This window comes from Theropithecus gelada, chromosome 3 (genome assembly GCF_003255815.1).
Source record: "Theropithecus gelada isolate Dixy chromosome 3, Tgel_1.0, whole genome shotgun sequence".
Lineage (NCBI taxonomy): Eukaryota > Metazoa > Chordata > Mammalia > Primates > Cercopithecidae > Theropithecus > Theropithecus gelada.
Window position 1 is genome coordinate 152,259,715 of NC_037670.1, and position 22,292 is coordinate 152,282,006.

Consider the following 22,292-nt stretch of genomic DNA (forward strand, 5'->3'; position numbering starts at 1 on the left):
TTTTTTGAGGTGGAGTCTCTCTCTGTTGCCCAGGCTGGAGTGCAGTGGCACAATATTGGCTCACTGCAAGCTCTGTCTCCTGGGTTCATGCCATTCTCCTGCCTCAGCCTCCCGAGTAACTGGGACTACAGGCGCCCGCCACCACACCTGGCTAATTTTTTTTGTATTTTTAGTAGAGACAGGGTTTCACCATGTTAGCCAGGATGGTGTCAATCTCTTGACCTCGTGATCCGCCCGCCTCGGCCTCCCGAAGTACTGGGATTATAGGCGTGAATCACCGTGCCCGGCTGACAGTCAACAATTTTTAAGATTTAAGTAATTTTATTTTTAAAGGCAACTTAAATTTCACTATTGAAAATGGAAAGTCACTATTAAAGAAAAATTATTCATGACACTTGTTAAAGATGGTAAGGCAGACTTTATTCAAGGAGGGCCGTGGTGATAGGTATAGGGACCACTGCAGTGGAGTCTTGCGGTGGGAGGGAGCGATTTAGAGGTATTTGTTTCCAGTCTCTGAAATAACTAATGTGATGTTATTTTCAGCCTTAGGAATTCTGTTCCAGGAGAGGGGAAATCACTGTTTTATAGCCTTTAATACAAAGACATTAAAAAAATTTTTAGTAATAACCCAAAACAGAATCACTGTGCCAAGTGAAATTTATCTACTTGCCTATCGGGACTTTGTCACAAGTTTTAATGAGAAAAGTGGTGCATTCTATTCCTCCCCGTGTGTAAGGTAGAGGGACACTCCCGAGTACCTGGGTCCTGAAATCCCACGGTGACCTATTATTGTGTGTGGTAATTACTTGAATTATTGCTCTTGGCAGGTGAGCCCTTTCACAGCCCAGAGGCCAGGAGGCTGCCTCTATCACTTAAAAGCTGAGTTATCTTGTTAAGCTGCTCTCTTGTGAGGGCTTTAGAATCTCCTGAGACCTCCCCACAAGCTCTCAGTGGGACACAGGTCCAGCTCCTGGCTAAGCCCACCCTGCTCTTGTATTCGGCCCCTGAACTGTAGCTCTGGAGAAGTAACTTGCCATTATATTACAAGTAAGGCGGTGTGGGGCTGCTAGCCCGGACTGCTTAGTTTCCATTTAATCCTTAAGAGTTCCCATATTGGTGCTCTTAATGAAAGTTCGTAGGAGAAAATGTGTTTCTTTGATTATCAACAGGAGGAGAGCTGAAAGGCAATGTAAAGAGAATAATCAGCTCAGGACTCTGATTATCTGAGGAAAAGGGCCTCAGAAAATTGATTCTTGGAAGTGGTTGATGGCACACTAAGCATACAGTAAAGGTGGCCCCTGAGTCTGAGCTGTCCATAAACTTTATTTGAAATCTCTGCTTATATGTTAAAGAATTTAATTATCTGTTATTCATTGGAAAGAGTGACCTCCTCAAAAAAAAAAAAAAAAAAGGCATGGACAGTCACAGAGCTGCACTTTAGTGATAGCATAGGGAAGGTAGAATATTCTGAATGTTTTTAATAAAAATGGATGAGCAGTCTCTTTTATGCAGTGCTGGGATCATAAGCAAGTTCCAGATCGTGCTGATATAGCTGCCTGTTTAATATCTTGATGTGTGCAGATCTGTATTTGATGACAGAGGGTGGGAAGGGGCAGGGACACTGGCATCGTAGTGGGGAAGGAATGACCAGTTCTCTTATAATCGCCAGCTGTGTTAGATGACCAGGGTCTTGAGTTTTTATTCCTTTATGATAATCTCCCTAGGATTTTAATAATGAGGCGAATCCTAGGATGGTACCTTAATTCAGCAATAAATGACTTTAAAATGTTTATGGTAGACTTGTGATTTGTACTTTATTTTGACATCTAAAATTGACTATCAATATTTCAAATAGGAAGAATTTCCTATTTGAGTTTGGAAAATAAATGGGGAAAAGTCATGCTTCTCATGAGTATCGTAGAAGCTGACTTATTTCCTCAAGCTCTGTGGTCAGCTCTGTATATAAACCCGAGTAAGTATATTAGACATTCTTTAGAGATGATTCACTCTGAGTAATACTGAGTATTATGCTTAATATCACTATTTCTCTAGGTCAAGTTTAGGGAAAAGTGTGCATGACTTTACAGGAACAAACCTGAGGAAGAGTAAATGCAGTCATTTTCATTTCTCTAAGATATTTCAAGATCTCTGGTCGACTTTCATTTAGTGGTATCTGGTATACAGGTCTCCTACCACGTTTTATCATTTTATTATGATTTGATATTTTGTACAGTATATTTCACTCAGGCACACAGTGATGGCAGTGCTGTGAGGAGGAGAGATGAGATGACAGCAGCCTTGCCACAGTGGCTAGTAACGCAGTAGCTGCTCTCCTCTGTCCCTGGACCAGGAACAGTAGCTGCTGTGCTTCCCTCCTTTCTCTGGGCCTTGGAACTGTGGAGGAGGAAAGGGTCCCAGTTAAAGGAAGGGGTTGCTGGACTTAACGGATTTCTGGTGGTGCCCAAAGTGAATCTTTAGACTAGGGCCGAGTCCATCATTGTTTGGTAAACAATATTACAGATCAGTCGTCAAAAAATATTCAGAAAGCACAGTCCTTGGAATTGTTAATCCTACTTGTGACAGGCACAAGAAGACATCTGTGTTACAGACATAGGCACATACAGTGCTTAGAATAGGTCTTTATGTCAAAATCAGAGAGTGTAGAATTTGGTGTTTTGAGTGACTGCATTGTTTTCCATTATGTAAAATGCTGTTGATCAACTATACTTTGAAAGCACTGAAGAGTTAAGTTATATGACTGCTAGTCAACATGGCTACAGACTCAGGGGAAGAAAAATGACTCAGTTAAATCCCATCATCTTTCAATAGAAACAAAAGAAAAAGGCAGAATTGAAGAGAGGCATGTGCAGAGATCTTCTGAAGGAGACTGTAGAACAGTAATCACCTGAGAACTTGTTAGAAATGCAGACCCTCAGACCCTACCCCAAACCTAATGAATCAGAATCTGCATTTTTACAAGATCTCCGGGTGATGTTTGCAGGGTCAAGTCTGAGAAGTGCTGTCCAGTAATTCCCTGCCTGTATTCCCCACTCTAACTTCCTCATTCAGGAACATATGTTCTCCAGCAAATTCTGCCTTAACTTTGGCCTTCCTCAAAGAGGACTCCCTAAACCCTAGAGTAGATCAGATTGCCATGCTGTACGAATACCGTACTTCTCTCCCATAGAACTTGTGACAATATTACATAAGAGAGTAATTGTTTAGTATCAGTCTTCCTCTCTATGCTGGCTGCTCTGTAAGGGCAAAGATCATGTCTGTCTTATTCACCATGGTAAATCCAGAGCCCAGAACAAGACCAGGAACAAATAAGTATTTTTTGAATAAATAAATGGCTCTACTGTGTGTCAAGTACAGTGCTAGACTCAGGAGACGACAAAAACAATTCTTGTCCTTACCACAGCTCATAGCTTAGTGGATTTTTGCTCAAATGAATGAAAGCTGAACCACTAAAAGCATGCGCTGCACTCACAGCTGCTTTACCTATTTCTCTGCCAAATGACAAGAGGTGGCCCAAATGTCTCTGGGACCTTCCACTCCCTCGGCATGATCTCTAGACAAGCATGCCCTCACCTCTTTCTCCCCTCATTTGGATTCTCCGTTTTCATAGTGCAGTACCCTGTCCCACCTTCTCCCTCTGCCCTCTTTAATGCAACTCCGACTTGTCTCCGCATCACTGCATTCTCCCCTCAGTAGTTTATGTTATCTTTGACAACATTTGCTCCAGTCTGCTTCCCTCAGCAGTGCCTCCCTCCTCTTTTTTTTTTTTTTGAAATGGAGTCTCGCTCTGTTGCCCAGGCTGGAGTGCAGTGGCACAGTCCCGGCTCGCTGCAACCTCTGCGTTCCGGGTTCAAGTGATTCTCCTGCCTTAGCCTGCCAAGTAGCTGGGACTACAGGCGCCCACCACCACGACCAGCTCATTTTCGTATTTTTAGTAGAGATGGGGTTTCACCATGTTGGCCAGGCTCCTCTGGAACTCTTGAGCTCAGGTGATCCACCCACCTTGGCCTCCCAAAATGCTGGGATTACAGGTGTGAGCCACCACGCTCGGCCAGCGGTTCCCTTTTGACAGTATGTCAAATTTCCCTTGTTACCCCCTTCAGTAATGTTTTACCTAACTCATTTCTAACCACTCAATTGATTATTTCCTGTGAGCTGTCAAGCCTACTCTGTTCTCAACCAAAACCACTCAAATCTGTACGATATCCCTGAGCACTTCGGAGAATCTCTTAATTAACTGTTCAGTATTCAATTGTCTTCCCACTTTCCTCAGTCACTACCTATATGCTCCAAAGGGATACTTGGTGTCTGAGCAAATGCTATAATCTCTTCTATGATTATATTCTCCACGAGTCTTATATTGTTCTTGCTTCTTAGGCAAGATTCTCTCAGTAGATTTACCCCAAAGGATATATCCAATACCATGGTAACAAAAATATATCTAAATGCCTACACTGCTAGCAATGACAGTGTAGTAGTATTTCCTTCCTGTCCCCTCCATGTACTGTGCTGGCAAAAAATATTACTCTGTTACCTTTGTGTTTTGATCCAGACAGCCTGCATTTTAGAGAAGATCAAAGGTATAGGGACAGGAGGAGGAAGTCTTAGGATTTGATAAGGAAAAAGGGAAATAAAATTCAGCATCTTGAAGATTAACATAGAGAATTTCTCTTGGCATTCTCAAAGCATCTTTTCTCTTTGTTTCTAGTTTAGACTGGAGAACTTAGGCATTGTTATTTATTTATTTAACTAATTCTAATTTTTTTTTTTTTTTTGAGACAGAGTCTGTCACCCAGGCTGGAGTGCAGTGGCGTGATCTTGGCTCACTGCAACCTCTGTGTCCTGGGTTCAAGTGATTCTTGTGTCTCACCCTTCTGAGTAGCTGGGATCACAGGCATGTGCCACTACATCTGGCAAATTTTTCTATTTGTAGTAGAGACAGTTTCACCATGTTGGCTAGGCTGGCCTTGAACTCCTGATCTCAGATTATCTGCCTGCCTCAGCCTCCCAAAGTGCTAGGATTACAGGCATGAGCTACCATGCCTGGCCTAATTTTAATTTTTTTTTAAAAGATGCCTGTGCTGCCCAGGCTGATCTTGAACTCCTTGGTTCAAGCCACCCTCCCACCTCAGCCTCCAGAGTAGCTGGGATTACAAATGTGAGCCACTGCTCCTGGTTCTCACACATTGTTTTTGATAATATGATTCTTTTTTGAAAATAAAGACAGCCAACTCTCAAGAGTAAAGGGTTTGTAGCCAGATTAGAAAACTTCACTTAAACCAAAAATAGATTTAATGGTCTTGCCTCTTATAGAAAGTTCTCAGTTACTTTAACTCTGAACTTCCATGACTTGTTTCTCAAATCTTTTGAGACACTAAGGGGTTTCTAGCTTTTCTGAATATAACACCTAATTAGATCACATTTATTTATTTATTTTTATTTTTAATTTTTCTGTAGTAATGGGTCTCACTTTGTTGACTTAGCTGGTCTTGAAATCCTGGCTCCAAGAGATCTTCTTGCCTTGACCTCCCAAAGTGCTGGGATTATAGGTGTGAGCCATTGCACTCAACCATAGATCACGTTTATATGCAATTAAAAGAAAAAAAAAAACCATGAGATAATTGGCATAGGAAGGAAAAGGGATATCTCTAAAACCCAAGATTTTTTGGGGGCAGTAGTCTTTTTGAACAGCACACTCAGAAAGTTTGAATTCTGTGATTTGAAAGCGTCTATCATTTTATTTCATTTGGAAAAGATAAACACTGCATGGATCACACAGGAAGATGTATGGTCCATGCAACATAATAATAGTTTGATATTGAAATTCTTAGAAGCTGTATGTGCATGGAGAGAGGGAGGACTGGGCTTAAACACCTTTCAAGTATCTTGAAAGGTGTTTAAAAAAACTTCTTATTGTGAAATAATTTCAAACTTTGAGAAAAGTTAGAATAATAGAGATAACTCCTGTATCCCCTTTAGCAAGAGTCCTTAACTGCCTTATCATCCTCTCTATGTTTATTACATCCAATCATTATTCATTCACAGTAGTTATATTCTATAAAGTTGCAAACACTGTGAATCTATGAGTATTGATTAGGTCCCTTCAAGCTTCTGGTCGCATTTTCATCAACTGATCAATACCTGCCCTTGTTCTTTGTGCACGCTCCTGGTTTGTTTGTTTGTTTGTTTGGAGGTGGAGTCTTTCTATGTTGCCCAGGCTGGAGTGCAGTGACTCTTCATAGGCTGAATCATCATAGTACACTGTAGCCTTGAACTCCTGGCTTCAAGTAATTCTCCTGCCTCAGCCTCCCAAGTAGCTGAAACTACTTGCAGGTGCCACTGTGCTTGGCTATTTGTGCGCCTCTGTATAAAGACACTTTGTTTAATATTTTTTTTTTTGATACTTTAACTTGGAACTCAAAGCCAGTAGCACTGTAACTCACGACTGAATGTAGTTTATCTGTCACTTATCTATTTTCTCTGTAAGGTATATCACAACAGCTTTCTTGTGCTAGGAATACTAGACAGCAAGTCAGAACTACCCTTCAGGGCTATTTTAAACAGTGAAGTCAACAATAGTACTAAAATGTAAAACATGTGGCACTAAATAGACCACATAAAGAACACTTGTTTACTGTGTGAAAGCTGAAACAAGAAGGCAGAGCATTTCCCTGCTGGGAACAAAGACATCAGGCAACTCAAGTTTTTGCCACTTTGTGCATGTACATGCCTGTAAATGACAGTAACAGTACTGAGAGTATTGATTTGGGGGTTACAAATATTTTATAGTGAGTAGGCAAATTTGAAAATTCAGAACCTGAACAGTGAGGATCTTCTGTATTATTTTTTTCTGAATTATTTGAAAGTAATCTGCAGATATGGTATCCCATATACCATATCCCTTTAATACTTTAGTACTTCTAAGTATTGTCTTAAAACCGAGGATATTCATCTATATGAACACAATAAAACCATCAAGATCAGATATTAACATGGTTATGGCAGGGTGCAGTGGCTCATGCCTGTAATCCTAGCACTTTGAGAGGCTGAGGCAGGAGGCAGGCGGATTAGTTGAGGTCAGAAGTTCAAGACCAACCTGTTCAACATGATAAAATCCTGTCTCTACTAAAAATACAAAAAAATAGCTGAGCGTGCTGGCATGCATCTGTAGTCCAGCTACTCGGGGGGCTGAGACTGGAGAATCCCTTGAACCCAGGAGGCGGAGGTTGCAGTGAGCCGAGATCGCACCACTGCACTCCAGCCTGGGTGACAGAGCAAGACTCCATCCCAAAAAAGAAAAAAAAAAAAAAAAAGAAAAAGATTAACATAGATACAATACTGCCATCCAACCGGCAAACTCCCTTCAGATTTTGCTGGTTACCCCAGGGTCACCTATTAGCTGCCGTGTCTCTCGTTTCCTTCATTCAGGAATAATTCCTCAGTCTTTCCTTGATTTTCATGATCCTGACATTTTTTCCAAGAGTTACTTTATAGAATGTGCCTTGTCATGAGTTTGTCTGTTGCTTCCTTATGATTGAATTTAAGACTGTAATTTTGCATCCTGGCTAACACGGTGAAATCCCGTCTCTACTAAAAAAAAAAATTACAAAAAACTAGCCGGGCGAGGTGGCGGGCGCCTGTAGTGCCAGCTACTCGGGAGGCTGAGGGAGGAGAATGGTGTAAACCCGGGAGGCGGAGCTTGCAGTGAGCTGAGATCCGGCCACTGCACTCCAGCCTGGGCAACAGAGCGAGACTCTGTCTCAAAAAAAAAAAAAAAAAAAAAAAGACTGTAATTTTGGCAGAAATACCATATAAATGATGCTAAGTTCTCCTCAGTGCACCATATCAGTGAGGCACACCGTGTCATTGTCACATTACTAGTGTTGATAACTGTAATTACTTGATTAAGATGGTGTCTGTCAGGTTTCCTCAGTGAAATTTTAGGTATAAGTATTTTATGTAATAAGTAATCTATTTTATATAATAAGTAATACATATTTTAACCTATTCATTATTTAGTAATACATACTCTTTGGTAGGAGATAGCTAAAATATTTATGATGTATGATACATAGTATATGTCATATATAAACATATAGTATATATTATATATAATAGATATCATGTAATGTTTATTATATATGATATGTAACTATATTATGTAGTATATATAAATAATATGTAACTAGTACTTTGTGAGAAGCTATTTTGAGATTCTACACATATCTTTTCTTTTTCTTCTTTTTTTGAGACGGAGTCTCGCTCTGTTGCCCAGGCTGGCTTACAGTGGTGCGATCTCAGCTCTCTGCAGGCTTTGCCCCCTGGATTTAAGCAATTCTCCTGCCTTAGTCTCCCGAGTAGCTGGGACTATAGACACACGCCCCCTGCCCGGCTAATTTTTGTATTTTTAGTAGAGACGGGGTTTTGCCATGTTGGCCAGGCTGATCTCCAACTCCTGACCTCAGGTGATCCACCTGCCTCAGCCTCCCAAAGTGCTGGGATTACAAGTTTGAGCCACTGTGCCCGGCCTCCATTAATGATTCTTATTAGTGTGATTTGTTGGCACACGATTATTTTCTAATTCCATTGTCAATTCTACATTTATTAGTTGTTGTTCAACTGTAATAGAGAACTTTCTCTTCCACATTTTTTATTCATGTATTTATTCAATGGATTATAATCTATTACTATTAATTATGTTGATTTTCAAGTTGTCCCAGTTTTGGCTAATGAGAGCTCTTGTAAGCTGGTTCTTATGTCATTTTGTTATGTCCCATTATTCTTTGAACACTTTCTTTTCTTCTGACACAGCAAGGTATTCCAGGCTCATATTGTGCTTTCCCTGCCCCAACCCTGGAATCAGCTGTTTCTTCAAGAAGCGTTGGTTCTATTTAGCAGAGAAGAGTTTTCCTTCCTTCCCTTTCCTTCCTTCCCCTTCCTTCTCCTTTCTTCTCCTTCCTTCTCCTTCCTTCTCCTTTCCCCTTCCTCCGTTCCTCCTCCTTCCTCCCTTCCTTCCTCCCTCCCTGCCTGCCTGCCTGCCTCCCTGTCTCCCTGTCTTCCTGTCTTCCTGTCTCCCTTCCTGCCTTGCTCTCTCTTTCCTGCCTTCCTCCCTCCCTTCCTACCCTCCTCCCTCCTTCCTACCCTCCTCCCTCCTTCCATCCCCACCTGCATTCCTGCATTCCTTCCAAGAAACAGGAATGTTTAGCCAAGATCTGGGTACTAGGTGTACCCATTGCTACTGGGGTATCATAGTTTTTGGGCCCTCTTCCTTAGTGGATGGAGCCAGGAAGTACTTGTGTATGTAAACAACACACATACATCTCTCTTTTTATATTTATCTGTATATATTAAAAAGCAAGGATTTACTTCTAATCTAACAGGATTTTTTTTTTTTTTCTGGCCTTTCTGTATTTGTAACTCCCCTCTGAGAAACTTAGCTCTCATTATCCTCTAGGTATGATTTACTCAGTTCCCCTGTAGGTGACAAATCTGCTCACACTAGCTGAGTCTTCAGCTTTCTGTGACCTGCCAGCAAGTGCTGGTTTAATCTTCAGGTCCTAGTATCCTGCCAGCTTGTGCTGACCAAAGGGAGTCTTTATAGCTTTTTTGACATGTTGGTAGCTTAAGGTGATTTAGCCATAGGATTAGTCACCTTTAAAATAAAGACTGCCTAGCATCATAGCAGAAAATTAGCATCTCTTTTGTTTTTGGAGAAAAAAAAATGCTTTGCTTTTAGGCATTTTTTCTTTGAAATATTTCCAGCTTCCTTTTAAACTTCTTGGAAGGCTTGAGCTGGGTTTATTTTTTTCCTCCAAATTTAATGTGCTTTTGGTATTTGTCTAGAATTGAAATAAAGTACTTTTAAAAATGATCTCAGTTTTTCTGTGATGTATTTAGTGTTTAAAACAAACACCTTATTTTGGCCAGGTGCAGTGGCTCATGCCTTAATCCCAGCACTTTGGGAGGCCAAGGCAGGCAGATCACCTGACGTCAGGAGTTTGAGACCAGTCTGGCCAACATGGTGAAACACCATTTCTATTAAAAATACAAAAATTAGCTGCACTTGGTGGCACACACCTGTGGTCCCAGCTACTTGGGAGGGTGATGCATGAGAATCACTTGAGCCTGAGAGGTGGAGGTTTGCAGTGAGCCGAGATCGTGCCATTGCACTCCAGCCTGGGCAACAGAGTGAGATTCCATCTCATAAAAACAAAAAACAAAAAACCTTCATTTTTTTTTTCCTTATTAAAACATTTTTCTTCACTAGAGGTTTATACATTTACCCCAGTAGTATATGTTTGATTCCTTTTTCCCATCAGAATGTTATTTTTAGGAGTCGTGATAACTGTTAGACCTAAATTCTCAGTGGCTGTTCAGTATCAAACTTCTTGATTTTTAGTGTATACGTTTAGATGCACGCTCCAGAAATTCTGGTTTCTCTGACCTGTTAGAATCATTATTCACTAAAATTATATGTAGTAGTTAATCTTATTGAGTGGTTTGGTGCTCTAGTCTGTCTGTATGCTTTGTTTTCTCAGATTATAACACTTCAGGAAATTCAGAAAAGCTCCTTTCTGAAGGGGAACATGGGAAGAGAATAATGAACACTGATCACAGCAGTAACTTTCCTTTACCTTTAATAGCCTGAGTACTTGACCCTCGCCATTTGATAGAGGAGAAAGTCCTCTCTATATAGTGATACTCTTTTTTTATGTCCTGGAGTCAGTTAATTTTTGGTTCCTCCTCTGGTAAGTTAACACATAACTGTTACCTATCCTGAAAGATTTTCTTTCGACAGCTGGGGTAGACTTCTCTTAAATGACACTTCACATTTGTCTGCTATGTGTGGTTAGTTCTTCCTGAGTTGTTCTGTCTTATTTCTGAGTAAATAAGTCTTGATCTCCCAGGTCCTTGGCAACAGCAGAGCTCAGCGTGAGGTAGTGAGGACTTGGCTTTGCAGAGAACCATTGTCCTGGAGACAGTCCTGACACTGGTTTCCAGGAGGTTGAGTGAGTTCCTTCATGGTGAAGGCTTCGATTGTGAAGGCTAAGCTACAGTCTTGGTTGTGTTCTTTTATGTAAGTCATCAGTATTTTGGCTCATGGTTCTCATATCACAGATTTAGTATTTGGGGTTTATTAGCAAGTACACTGGGAAAACCTGTGTTCTAGCCCTGATGCCATCTTACTGTGCCATAGTTTTCTCATCTGTAAAATGAGGATAAGGGTCCTGTCCTGCTTTCTCAGGGCATTGATGTGAGGATGAGAAGGGGAGGAGAGCAGGGAAGGAAGGGAAGAGAGATTAATGTTCCTTTAACATTTATTGACTTACCTTCTTGATTTCAGGAAGTCAGGGATCTTATGTAATAATCCAAATAACCCAGAGGAGATAGTGGTATTATCTTCATTTACAGATGAAGGAATATCACAGTGTGCAGAATGATTTTCACTTGAGTTTGTGTTCAAACTCAAGGCTGTATAATTTCAGAGCTCTTAGCCACACCATCTGAGGCTATGATTGCCAATGATTGCCAAGACAGTTTGTCAAGTATGAAGTTCAGTACAAACTAAAGGGATGATACTTATTACCGTCACCCCAGAGGATAGAGATTTGGAAATAAGTACTTAAATCTACTTTCCAATGAGTGGGTATCTTAACTGATACATCAGGGGAATTAGATTACAGGTTATCAGTCTAAATCTGACTGAATTCAGTGGTGAGAGAATTTCTGTGACTTTGGTATTTTCTTTCTTTCTTTATTTTTGAGACGCAGTTTCGCTCTTGTTGCCCAGTCTGGAGTTCAATAGCCTGATCTCGGCTCACTGCAACCTCTGCCTCTTGGGTTCAAGTGATTCTCCTGCCTCAGCCTCCTGAGTAGCTGGGATTACAAACGCCTACCACCACATCCAGCTAATTTTTGTATTTTTGGTAGGGACGGGGTTTCACCATGTTGGCCAGGCTGGTCTCAAACTCCTGACCTCAGGTGATCCACCTGCCTTGGCCTCCCAAAGTGTTGGGATTACAGGCGTAAGCCACTGCGCCTGGCCATGATATTTTCTTTTATATCCCTAGAGGAATGTCCATCTTTTTCTATTGTACATACTCTTCCAATCTTTATAGCAGACCACACTTTGAGCCATTTCTTACAACAACAATGTTGGCTATATTTATTGCGTGCCTGGGTTGGGCTCTGTGCTAAGTGCTTTTATTTTGTTTCATAACAACTCTTCATTTTATTTTTATTTCAGCAACAGATTGACAAACTGGATCGTAACAACTTATATATATTCTTATGTATTTATTTTATAAATGATGAAACGGAAGCTAATGGAGCCAATTAAATAACTTTCAAAGGTCACTGCTGACATTGATTTGATTCTGAAACTAAATTCTTATTGCCATATACTGCGGCTCCTTCTCTGATTATAAAAACGAGCAGTTTGTGTAACTCGAATTGGTTCAGAATTTATTTTTGCCATGCACTTGCTATTCAGACGACCATAAAACTAGTTTTCATCTCACTTGCTTGTCATAATGCTTTATATCAGGGGTTGGCAAACTTACTCTGTAAAGGGCCAGGTAATAAATATTTTAGGCTTTGCCAGCCATATGGTCTCTGTCGCAACTACTCAACTGTGCCATTCTAGTGCGAAAGCAGCCCTAGACAATACATAAATGAATGAGCTTGACGTGTTCCAATAAAACTTTATTTATGGACACTGAAATTTGACTTTCATACTCTTTTGCATGTTGCATAATCTTCTTTTGATGTTTTTCCAACCTTTTAAAAATGTAAAAACCATTTTTAGCTCATGGACTGTACAAAAACAGGCTGTAGGCTGGATTTGGCTAGTGGGCTGTAGTTTGCCGATCCTGCATTTTATCGTTTTGAAGTTTTCTTCTTTGCGTCTCCTTTTTGGGTGTTCTTTTGTAATATTGGACTCTAAGTCAGCTTGCCTTGCAGATGGTACGGTTTAATAAATGTTGGTATGATTTGGGACAGTCAACTCAATGGAAGCTTTACTTGCTTAGTGATTTGGTGTCCAACACCTGTTCTACTGGCACATATAAACAGAGATTTTAATTGGGAAAAAGATTTAATCAGTAGGTAACCTCAGATACCATTTTAACAGAAATCAGCTCCCAAATGCTTGTTTGTGTGTGTGGCATAGTGGAATATCAGAATTGGGAAACTTCAACCCCAATCCTTGTTCTACTGTCAATCCTGGTTATTTTAGGCAAAAGTTACTTTACCTATCTTGCTGTCAGATTTCTCAGCTGTAAAATAAAAGGGCCCAGATTAAATGCTGTCTTTATCTGAAGTCTCTCTGTAGATGATTATTCTGGTCCTCCTGAGATTTAAACTCCCTATATGTAAGCTGAGGCCCGATTTTTGGCACAGTTGGCTTGGGAGCAGCAACTTGTGCTTGTATCTGCTGGGTCTGCAAGTGTATCCAGAGCCAGTGAGTCAGCGCTGCCATAAGCTCCTGGGCTTCTGGTTCATTGGATTTGAATGTTGGGCCCTCTAATTTAGGTTTGCATCTTGTTCTTGCCAGGAAAAAAAACAAAAAACAAAACAAAAACACACACACACAAAACAAACAAAAAACTGGCTGTGTTGGTGAGTATTCTGGGAAAGGCCTCCCAGACCACACAGCTTATGTTGTTTTGGGATTGCTTGCTTTGTCTAAATGACTTTTTAATTTTCAAGAGATGATTCTTCCTGTGGAGGCAACAGCTCTGGCTGCCAGGAAGCTTTTTCCTGATATGCTTTTTGAAATATTCCCCAGTTGAGTTTCCTTTTAGTTACTCTTTCTTTCATTCAGTTTCTTTAGATGTTTTCATTTCATTAAAGGGTATCCAATAGGATCAAACTTTCCCTCCTCTTTTTACAGCAGCTCCTTCCCCATCCCCTGATGGTATTTTTAGGTGTAGAAAACACCTTGTCCGGAGGTAAGTCCCTGGCCTGCTTCTTTGCCACTCTGACATAGAGTCCCTGCATGTGCAGCCTTTGGGTTGTGACAGTTGAAGAATGGCATCATGGACCCCTCAGCTCAATGCCTTTCCTGGTTCTCCTTTCTGTGTGACACACAGGATGCTCTCTATGTTGTTTCTGAGAAGAAGCTTGTATTGCTTCTGGCCATTTTCATCCTTTTTAGAGCTTTGTAGATTTCACTGAAGTTCTGTCTTTTTCCTGTGGCTTCCTACCTAGTTATTTCTAGAGGATTTGAAGGTTTATACTTATAGCCTCTTCTGGGGTGAGTCACCATGCCTGACTTTTGCTTCTCAGTCTGCTGCCATTTAAAAAAAAATTTGTTAATGTTTTTCAGCTAGCATCTAATCTTCCTGCAAGAATATGGAAGTCTCTGTAGTGAAATACACATTTTATGTCCCCATGTTTTTGTACTTCTGTATTGGACCTTAACATTTTTTTTTGGATATAATTAACGTACCATAAAGTTGACACTTTAAAAATATATAATTCAGTAGCTTTTTTACTACAATCGTATAACAATTAGTACTAATTTGGAATATTTTTATCATGTCCAAAGAAATCTGTATCCATTAGTATATTCCCCACTCTCCCCTCCTATCAGTCCCTGGGAACCACTAGTCTATGGTCTGTCTATGGATTTCCCTATTCTGGACATTTCATATAACGGGAACAATTCAGTATGTGGCCTTTTGTGTGTGGCTTAGTAACTAAGACTTAACGTGACGTTTTCAAGGTTCACTCATGTTGTAACATCTATCAGTACTTAAGCTCTTTTTATTTCTGAATGATATTCCAGTTGTATGGATATACGACATTTTATCACAAGTTGACAGCTGTTGATGAACATTCATTGTTTTCTCTCTTTTTTTGGCTATTATTAATGATGTTGCAATGAGCATTGGTGTACATGTTTCTGTGTGCACATATGTTTGTATTTCTCTTGGATATATACACCTAGGAGTGAAATCGCAGGGTCATATGATAACTGTTTAACTTTTGAGAAACCTCCAGATTGTTTTCCAAAGCAGCTACACCACCCATAAGATATGAGGGGTCCAGTTCTTATACATCCTTGTCAACACTTGCTATTGCCTGTCTTATTGATTTTAGCTATCCTAGTAGTGGTGAAGTGGTATGTCATTGTAGTTTTGAATTGCATTTCTCTGATGACTAATGATGAAGAGCATCTTTTCATGTGCTTTTTGGACATTTATATTTATTGTTTGGATAAATGTCTCCAACTTACTTTAATTGGGTTGTTGTTTTCTTATCAAATTATAATAGCTCTTTATTCTAGATGCTAGACCCTTGTCAGATATATGAGATAAGAGTCTAGTATTCAGAATTTGCAAATACTCCTATTTTTTTCTTTCTTGATAGTGTCCATTGAAGCACCCTGTTTTTAATTTTTATGAAGTCCAATTTATTTATTTATTTTTAAGTTGCTTGTGTTTTTGGTGTCACCTAAGAAACCATCACCTAATGCAAGGTCATGTAAATTTACACATTTGTTTTCTTCTAAGACTTTTATAGTTTAACTCTTAAATTTAGATCTCTGGTTCTTTTTGAGTTATCTTTTGTATATGGTATGACGTAGAGGGCCGACTTCATTCTTTTGCACATGGAGATCTAGTTGTCCCAACACATTTTTGTTGAAAGGACTACTCTTTCCCCACTGAATTATCCTGGCACCCTTGTGGAAAATCAGTGGGCCATAAATGTATGGATTTGTATTGGGCCTTCTTTTTGTGATATTTGTCATCAGATGTCTGCCCTCGTTCTTTATGTTGGTTCTTCATACAGGTAGATATTGCTGTAATAGTATACCTATTATACTATCTTAACCAGCGGATATGCCTGTTAAGCCAGTCCTCTTTGCAGAGCTGATAAAATGCCATTCTCAGACCAAAGTGATTTTTGCTCTTGGGCTGGGAAAAAATATTGGCTTCATTGACATACAATTTCTGTACCTTCCCTTTCTTTGCCCTTAGTGTGGCTGGGTTTTTGTATAAGAAGTTTTCTGTCTTCTTGTGTCGTTGGCCTGGGAGTTAAAGAGTTAAACCAAGTCATTTATCAGAATCTAGTGAAGTTTTAATGTGGTGTTCCTGTTGCTGGGCAACATTTTAGTGTCTGCCCATATAGTGTTTCACTGCAGGTAAATCTCCCAGTAAACCTGTAAGTGGGTTTGAGCAGTTTGAGTCCTCAATTTTCCTTCTCAGCTGCGTTGTTTCAGCCTTTGTAACCATGTGACTTGTGCCCTGAAGCCAGGTCCTTTGAATCACACCACGTCCCTCTGCAACCTTTATTGGCAGAACTGAGAAATGTCTAATCCATAACCTCAATCAAACTGACTCATTGTGACACCTGGTTTCACAAACCTCCTGCTGTATCAGGTAGTTCTAAGATCATTTTTCTAGAATGTCATTTTATTAATGTAATTGGATAAAGCAGTAACCATTTGACTTTCTTTCTATGCTCTATAAATTAGCAATTAAGGATAATTACTGCATCCATGAAAGTTTGCAACATGAATCAGCACAGCTTTGGCAGACTAATTACCCATGACAGTTTCTTCTCAATCTTAACATTATTCTCCTGAAATTAAAATTCTGGTAAACAACATATTATACTTAGATGTGATGTTTATTGTTTGTCAGCCTCACCCTACTAGAATCTCAGCTCCTCAAGAGCAGAAATTTTTGTCTGCTTTGTTTCACTGAAACATGCCACTTGCCTAGAACAATGCCTGCACATAGTAGGCACTCAGTAAGTTTGTAGTTAATTAATAAGTGAATAAATCAAGGAATAAAATTATAACAATAATTACTTGGCAGGTCTTCCTGAGAAGAAAAATGGCTTGTTTTGGTGCCATATGAGATGTAAATTGTCGAGCATATAGACCCTTGGCCTTTTTCATATTTTACCTGGACATTTAAAGTATTTTTCCCCCAGAAGGTATTTCTCCTTGGTTGTATTTGGTGGAGACTGTTAGCTACAAGAAGGCCATTACAATGTTTTCATTGAGGGAGAACTTGAATAAAGACTATTGGCGAGTGAGACAGGTGAGAGAGTTTAACAGTGGTTGGCAGATGAAATGGAAATAGCAAAAAGGAGGTGTAGTGTGTTTTTGTTTGTTTGTTTGTTTTTTGAGACAGAGTCTTGCTCTGTCACCCAGGCTGGAGTGCAGTGGCACAACCATGGCTCACTGCAACCTTGACCTCCCAGTCTCAAGCAATTCTCCTACCTCAGCCTCCCAAGTAGCTGGCACTACTGACGTGCACCACCACACCCGGCTAATTTTTTTGATTTTTAATAGAGATGAGGTCTTGCTGTGTTGGCCAGGCTGGTTTTGAACTTCTAAGTTCAAGCAGCCCTCTCGCCTTGGCCTCCCAAAGTGCTGAGATTACAGTCTTGAGCCATTGTACCCGGCCTGTAGTGTGTTTTGAATGATTTCAGTTTCTGTGAGTAGTAGGAGGGAAACTAGTTCTTCCCTAGTAGAAATAGTTCTCTTACTTCCATAATGGTGTCCAGTCAGTCTCTTCTTACGTCTGCACCAAGGCAATAGCCAAATGAGGGGAAGAGAGTTTCAGAGGAAGGGTGCACACATACCAGTCCTCTCCTCCTAGAGGAGTAGGAATAGCAGTACCTGCCGCAGTGAATCTATTTCTTTTGCTTAGGAAGTTGAATTGGTGACTGCTACTTGAACTCATATATTCAATGGTATAAAAGGTGTAGAGAGCCTATAGAGTAAAAATCATCTCTGTAACATTGATTCAAGCGTTAACTGTTGTCTGAATGGCATTTTTGGCGCAACAATGCAAGGAAGTTCTGACAGCAGCCTTTAGCATTCAGGGAGAGGAGAGGGCATACAAAGGAGTTTTGCATAATTACTGTGTACAAGTTGTTTGTCAAAGCCCTTAATGGGGCCAGGGTAATAGTTGTAGACACATTGTCCCCAGGGATCCGGTTTACTAGGCAGAGGCATTAGAGAGGTAATACCTTTCTGATATTTAGAGATGAGGGGCTCTTCTCATCAGTCCCTCTGTACTTGAGCTTCTCAGTTGCATTTGTCAGGCTTGAGAAACAAAGATGGTTTCCTAGGCTAGGTCAATGCTTGCTTATCAGAGTTGACCTTCGTCAGAGAGGATGAGTTTTCTTGTAAATAGGCCTTAGCTTTTACGACTGGGCTTTACCAAGAGGTCTCCTGGGAATGCGTTACTTTTTTTTGTGTGTGTGTGTGAAAACTTGACCAAAATTGAGCAGCAAGCACTAGAGACAGATGTTCTGGTTTGTGTGCTGTGTGTAGCTTGGCTGTCCTCAGCCTTATTTGGAGTTCGTGCCCGAATGATTTCAAGTGCAGGTATTCTACACTATGCTCTTCTTGCTGTGTGTTTTGTTTCTGCCGCTTGTGAGAAAGAATTGAATATAAATGAGTCAGATCCAAGCTCTCCTTTTCTTCTTTGGCCCTTCTTATTCAGGAACTTCAAGCAGCCTCTACTGTAGTAAACCTGTTCCTTCCTGGCTTTGTTTGGTTTGAGAGCTTATCTTTTGGAATGTCAGTTCCCTGGGATGATCCTAGGACATGAATTCTCAGGATAGGGTGTTAGCACGGTTATGTGGCTAGAAGTTTTAGGGTTTAATTGCTAATAACAGGATTAGGAAGTAGTCTTTTTGTATGTGTGTGCCATGGTATATAACCAGGGATTAAAATGACTTAGGCCAAGGTCTGTGTACTTAAGGTGTTGGGGATACTGAGACATTATCAGAATACTAATGTAATGTACAATTAAATATTATATATTGGAATGTACAATATTGTTTGATAGAATTTCCATAAAAAGGTAGTATGGATAAATGAATTGTGATATATTCGTACAAAATCCTTGGTCAGGGTAATGGTGGGGTTCGGGAGAAGGGGCTGAAGGTAGAGAGGTGCACATGGAAACCAAAGTTCTGGCAATGTGCAATATTTCAGTTCTTAACTTGGGTGGTGGTTGCTCAGATGTTTACTTTTCTTATTCTTTAATTTGTACATGTGGGTTTAAATTCATTTGTGTATTTATATCAATATTTAACACTTGAAAGCATTAGTTAAGGTGGAGAGGTGGGGAGCAATGCACTCTAAGTGAAAGGGGCAGCTTCCTTCCTTTCTCCTTTTTCTCTTCCTTTGATTCAACTTCCTCACAAGGATTATTCCTTTACTGAGAACTCCATGGTCTGATCTGAACAGTGTTCTGTGTTGACAGAACCCTCCAACCTTCTCACTACTAACCTTTCAGAAGCTATTTGTTATGAAGCGTGGAATTGAGAGTCTTTCAGATCTAGTGAAGCCAAGGCATGAGCCCCCACCTGTTTGTTGTATTATGAGTCTCTTCGCAAAGACAATTTGAATCACTTGGGTCATTTTTCCTTTATGGCTCTTCTTCCCTTCTTTCACTTGAAATCCTTTCTTCTTCTCCCCTGCAAATATTTTAAGGTTAATGCCGGTGAGTTTCAGAGCTCTTTTCACAGTTGCAAGTGGGTTCTATGCGTGACATCTTTGATTAGAGCGATAAAAGGAGCCACTGACTGCACTTGGGAGCCTTAAGGTGCTTATTAGATTCTTATGTTTTAATCATGTAGGGCATGGGTTTTCTAGATTACTTCTGTATTTCTCTCTTGTACTGTCCACAGGGGAAACTCTAGGTATTACATCCACCTTAGCCTTGGGCATGCTCAGTTCCTCCCAAGGGTGTGTAGGGACTTCCTTCAGCTTCTCTTATTTTTCTTTTTTTGTTTGAGACAGTTTTGCTTTTGTTGCCCAGACTGGAGTGCAATGGTGCGATCTTGGCTCACTGCAACCTCCGCCTCCCGGGTTCAAGTGATTCTCCTGCCTCAGCCTCCTAAGTAGCTGGAACTACAGGCATGCGCCACCACTTCCAGCTGATTTGGTAGTTTTAGTAGATATGGGGTTTATCCATGTTGGTCAGGCTGGTCTCGAACTCCCGACCTTGGGTGATCTGCCCGCCTTGGTCTCCCACAGTGCTGGGATTACAGGTGTAAGCCACTGTGTGTGGCCCCAGCTTCCCCTTTTCTTAAGCCTTTCATTGTTTGCTTCAATCTGAGAATGGAAAGTGTTGATGGAGATATTAATTCCTTAATAATTGGGAAGAATGCAAGGGGTGGTACTTGCTAGGATGAAATTATAGAGGTCATTAATCTGCATGTCTCACATGCCTTTTTACCCTGGTCTGTTTATTCTATGACTTTTCTATTGTTGGATTTCTGGGTCGATTATTTCAGAATTTGGCCCAAGGCGTTATGTAGGTATTTCTCTTATAAAACTAAAAACAATTCTGTTTATTTAGTCATTCAGCAGATGACTTTGCATGCCTTTGAAGTGCAAGAGCTATTTGAAATGTTGGGGATACGGTGGTACACAACCTGCATTATGGTGATATGGCCTCTGGACCATTCATTTTCTTTCTTCCCCCTCCTTAGGTCCTCTCAGGATGCGCCATCATTGTCCGAGGTCAGCCGCGTGGTGGGCCTCCTCCTGAGCGGCAGATCAACCTTAGCAACATCCGTGCTGGAAATCTTGCCCGCCGGGCGGCCGCCACACAACCTGATGCAAAGGATACCCCTGATGAGGTAGGTGTTTCCTGAGGCCATTGTGAGCCTGTGGACTTAGGTAATAGCCCACTGTCTTCTGTGGCTGATGCCATTTTGATGTACTCTGTCTTTGTATTTTGAGTATATTTTTATCATAGAACTGCTGATTCTGGATGTGCCCACAAGCAACTTGTATCTGTTGTTTATATGTTTACTACCTTTAGTGACAGTCGAAGTCTTAGAGCTTTTTCTTGTACCTTTTGCCACAGACTTAGATTTGTTGTGTTTTCACTACTACTTTTCTTGGAGTAGGTTAGGAACATTTCCTGGGTAGCCTCAGGCATTTGAAATCACCATTGGTTATGGCAGAGCACTTTTATTAATTTATTTTTGAATTCTTCATTCATTTATGTTGTTCAAAATGCAGAAGGATATATAGTGAAAAATCGAGTACTTCCCTTGAGACAGCTGATGTTAGTAGGGTCTTGTGTCTCCTTCCAGAGATAGTTAAAACCTATATGATCAGACGCTTTCATTTTCATAAATGGTAACATGCTATAAATGCTAGGCCCATATTTTATTATTTTATTAAAGATTCTTTTTCTTTAAGGTTCAGAGGGTACATTTGCATGTTTGTTACCTGGGTGTATTGTGTAATGTTTGGGATTGAGCTTCTAGTGTATCCATCACCAAAATATTGAACATTGTATCCAACAGATACTCTCTTAATTCTCACCCCCCTCACTCCTTCCCTTTTGGAGTCCTCAGTGTCTATTATTTCTCTCTTTATGTACATGTATACCCATTGTTTAGTTCCCACTTATAAAAGTGAAAACATGTGATATTTGATTGTCTGCTTCTGAGTTAGTTCACTTAGGTTACTGGCCTCTGGCTCCATCCATGTTGTTGCAAAGGACGTGATTTCAGTCTTTTTATGGCTGCCCATACTTTATTACTGATTTGTTTTGTTTTGTTTCACGACAAAGTGTCTTTTGCCTAGGCTGGAGTGCAGTGGTGTAATCATGGCTCACCATAGTGTTAACCTTCCAGGCTCAAGTGATCCTCCCACCTCAGCCTCCTGGGAGTAGCTGGGACTCCAGGCGTGTGCTATCATACCTGGCTAATTTTTATTTTTATTTTTTTTTAGTAGAAACGAGGTCTCACTAGTTTGCCCAGCCTTGAGTTCCTGAATTCAAGCAATCCTTCTGCCTTGCCCTAAAGTACTAGGATTACAGGTGTGAGCCACTGCGCCTGGCCTGTTACAGATTCTTAATCTGGGATCCGTGCACCTCTGAAGGCATATACTAATTCCATGAAATGCAAAATTTTGTGTAAACATGAATTGTTTTAGAGAGGGAGTTTTTAAAATCAGTTTCTTAAGGGAACTTGTGGCTCAAAAGTAGTTAAGAGCCATTGTTTTATGGTGATTTGAGAACCTTCTGTGCCTGTGTCCCATCATCTCCTCCATCCTTCCCCCACACCCCTCGGCCTCTAATGCCTGGCCCCCTTGCCTTCTTTGTGGTCTGCCTTTGACCCCTTAAGTTTCTGCTCTTCAGCAGCTGCTATGCGTACCAATTTGGCATTGTTTAGTCTTTTTGGCTTCTATACTTTGAAACATTGGTGCTTTGCTATCCTTTAGCAATGCTTTGGCTATCAGAAATGAAATTTCTGGGCTGGCCGTGGTGGCT

At 40.5% G+C, this 22,292-nt stretch overlaps 1 protein-coding gene across 1 annotated transcript in view; it reads left to right on the plus strand.

Moving 5' to 3' along the window:
• SND1 (staphylococcal nuclease and tudor domain containing 1) overlaps positions 1 to 22,292 on the plus strand; it is a 437,130-nt gene that overhangs the window by 12,671 nt on the left and 402,167 nt on the right. The window contains exon 2 of the mRNA XM_025379159.1: positions 20,494 to 20,643. Coding sequence (XP_025234944.1) covers positions 20,494 to 20,643 — 150 coding nt within the window. The remainder of the gene's footprint in view (positions 1 to 20,493; positions 20,644 to 22,292) is intronic.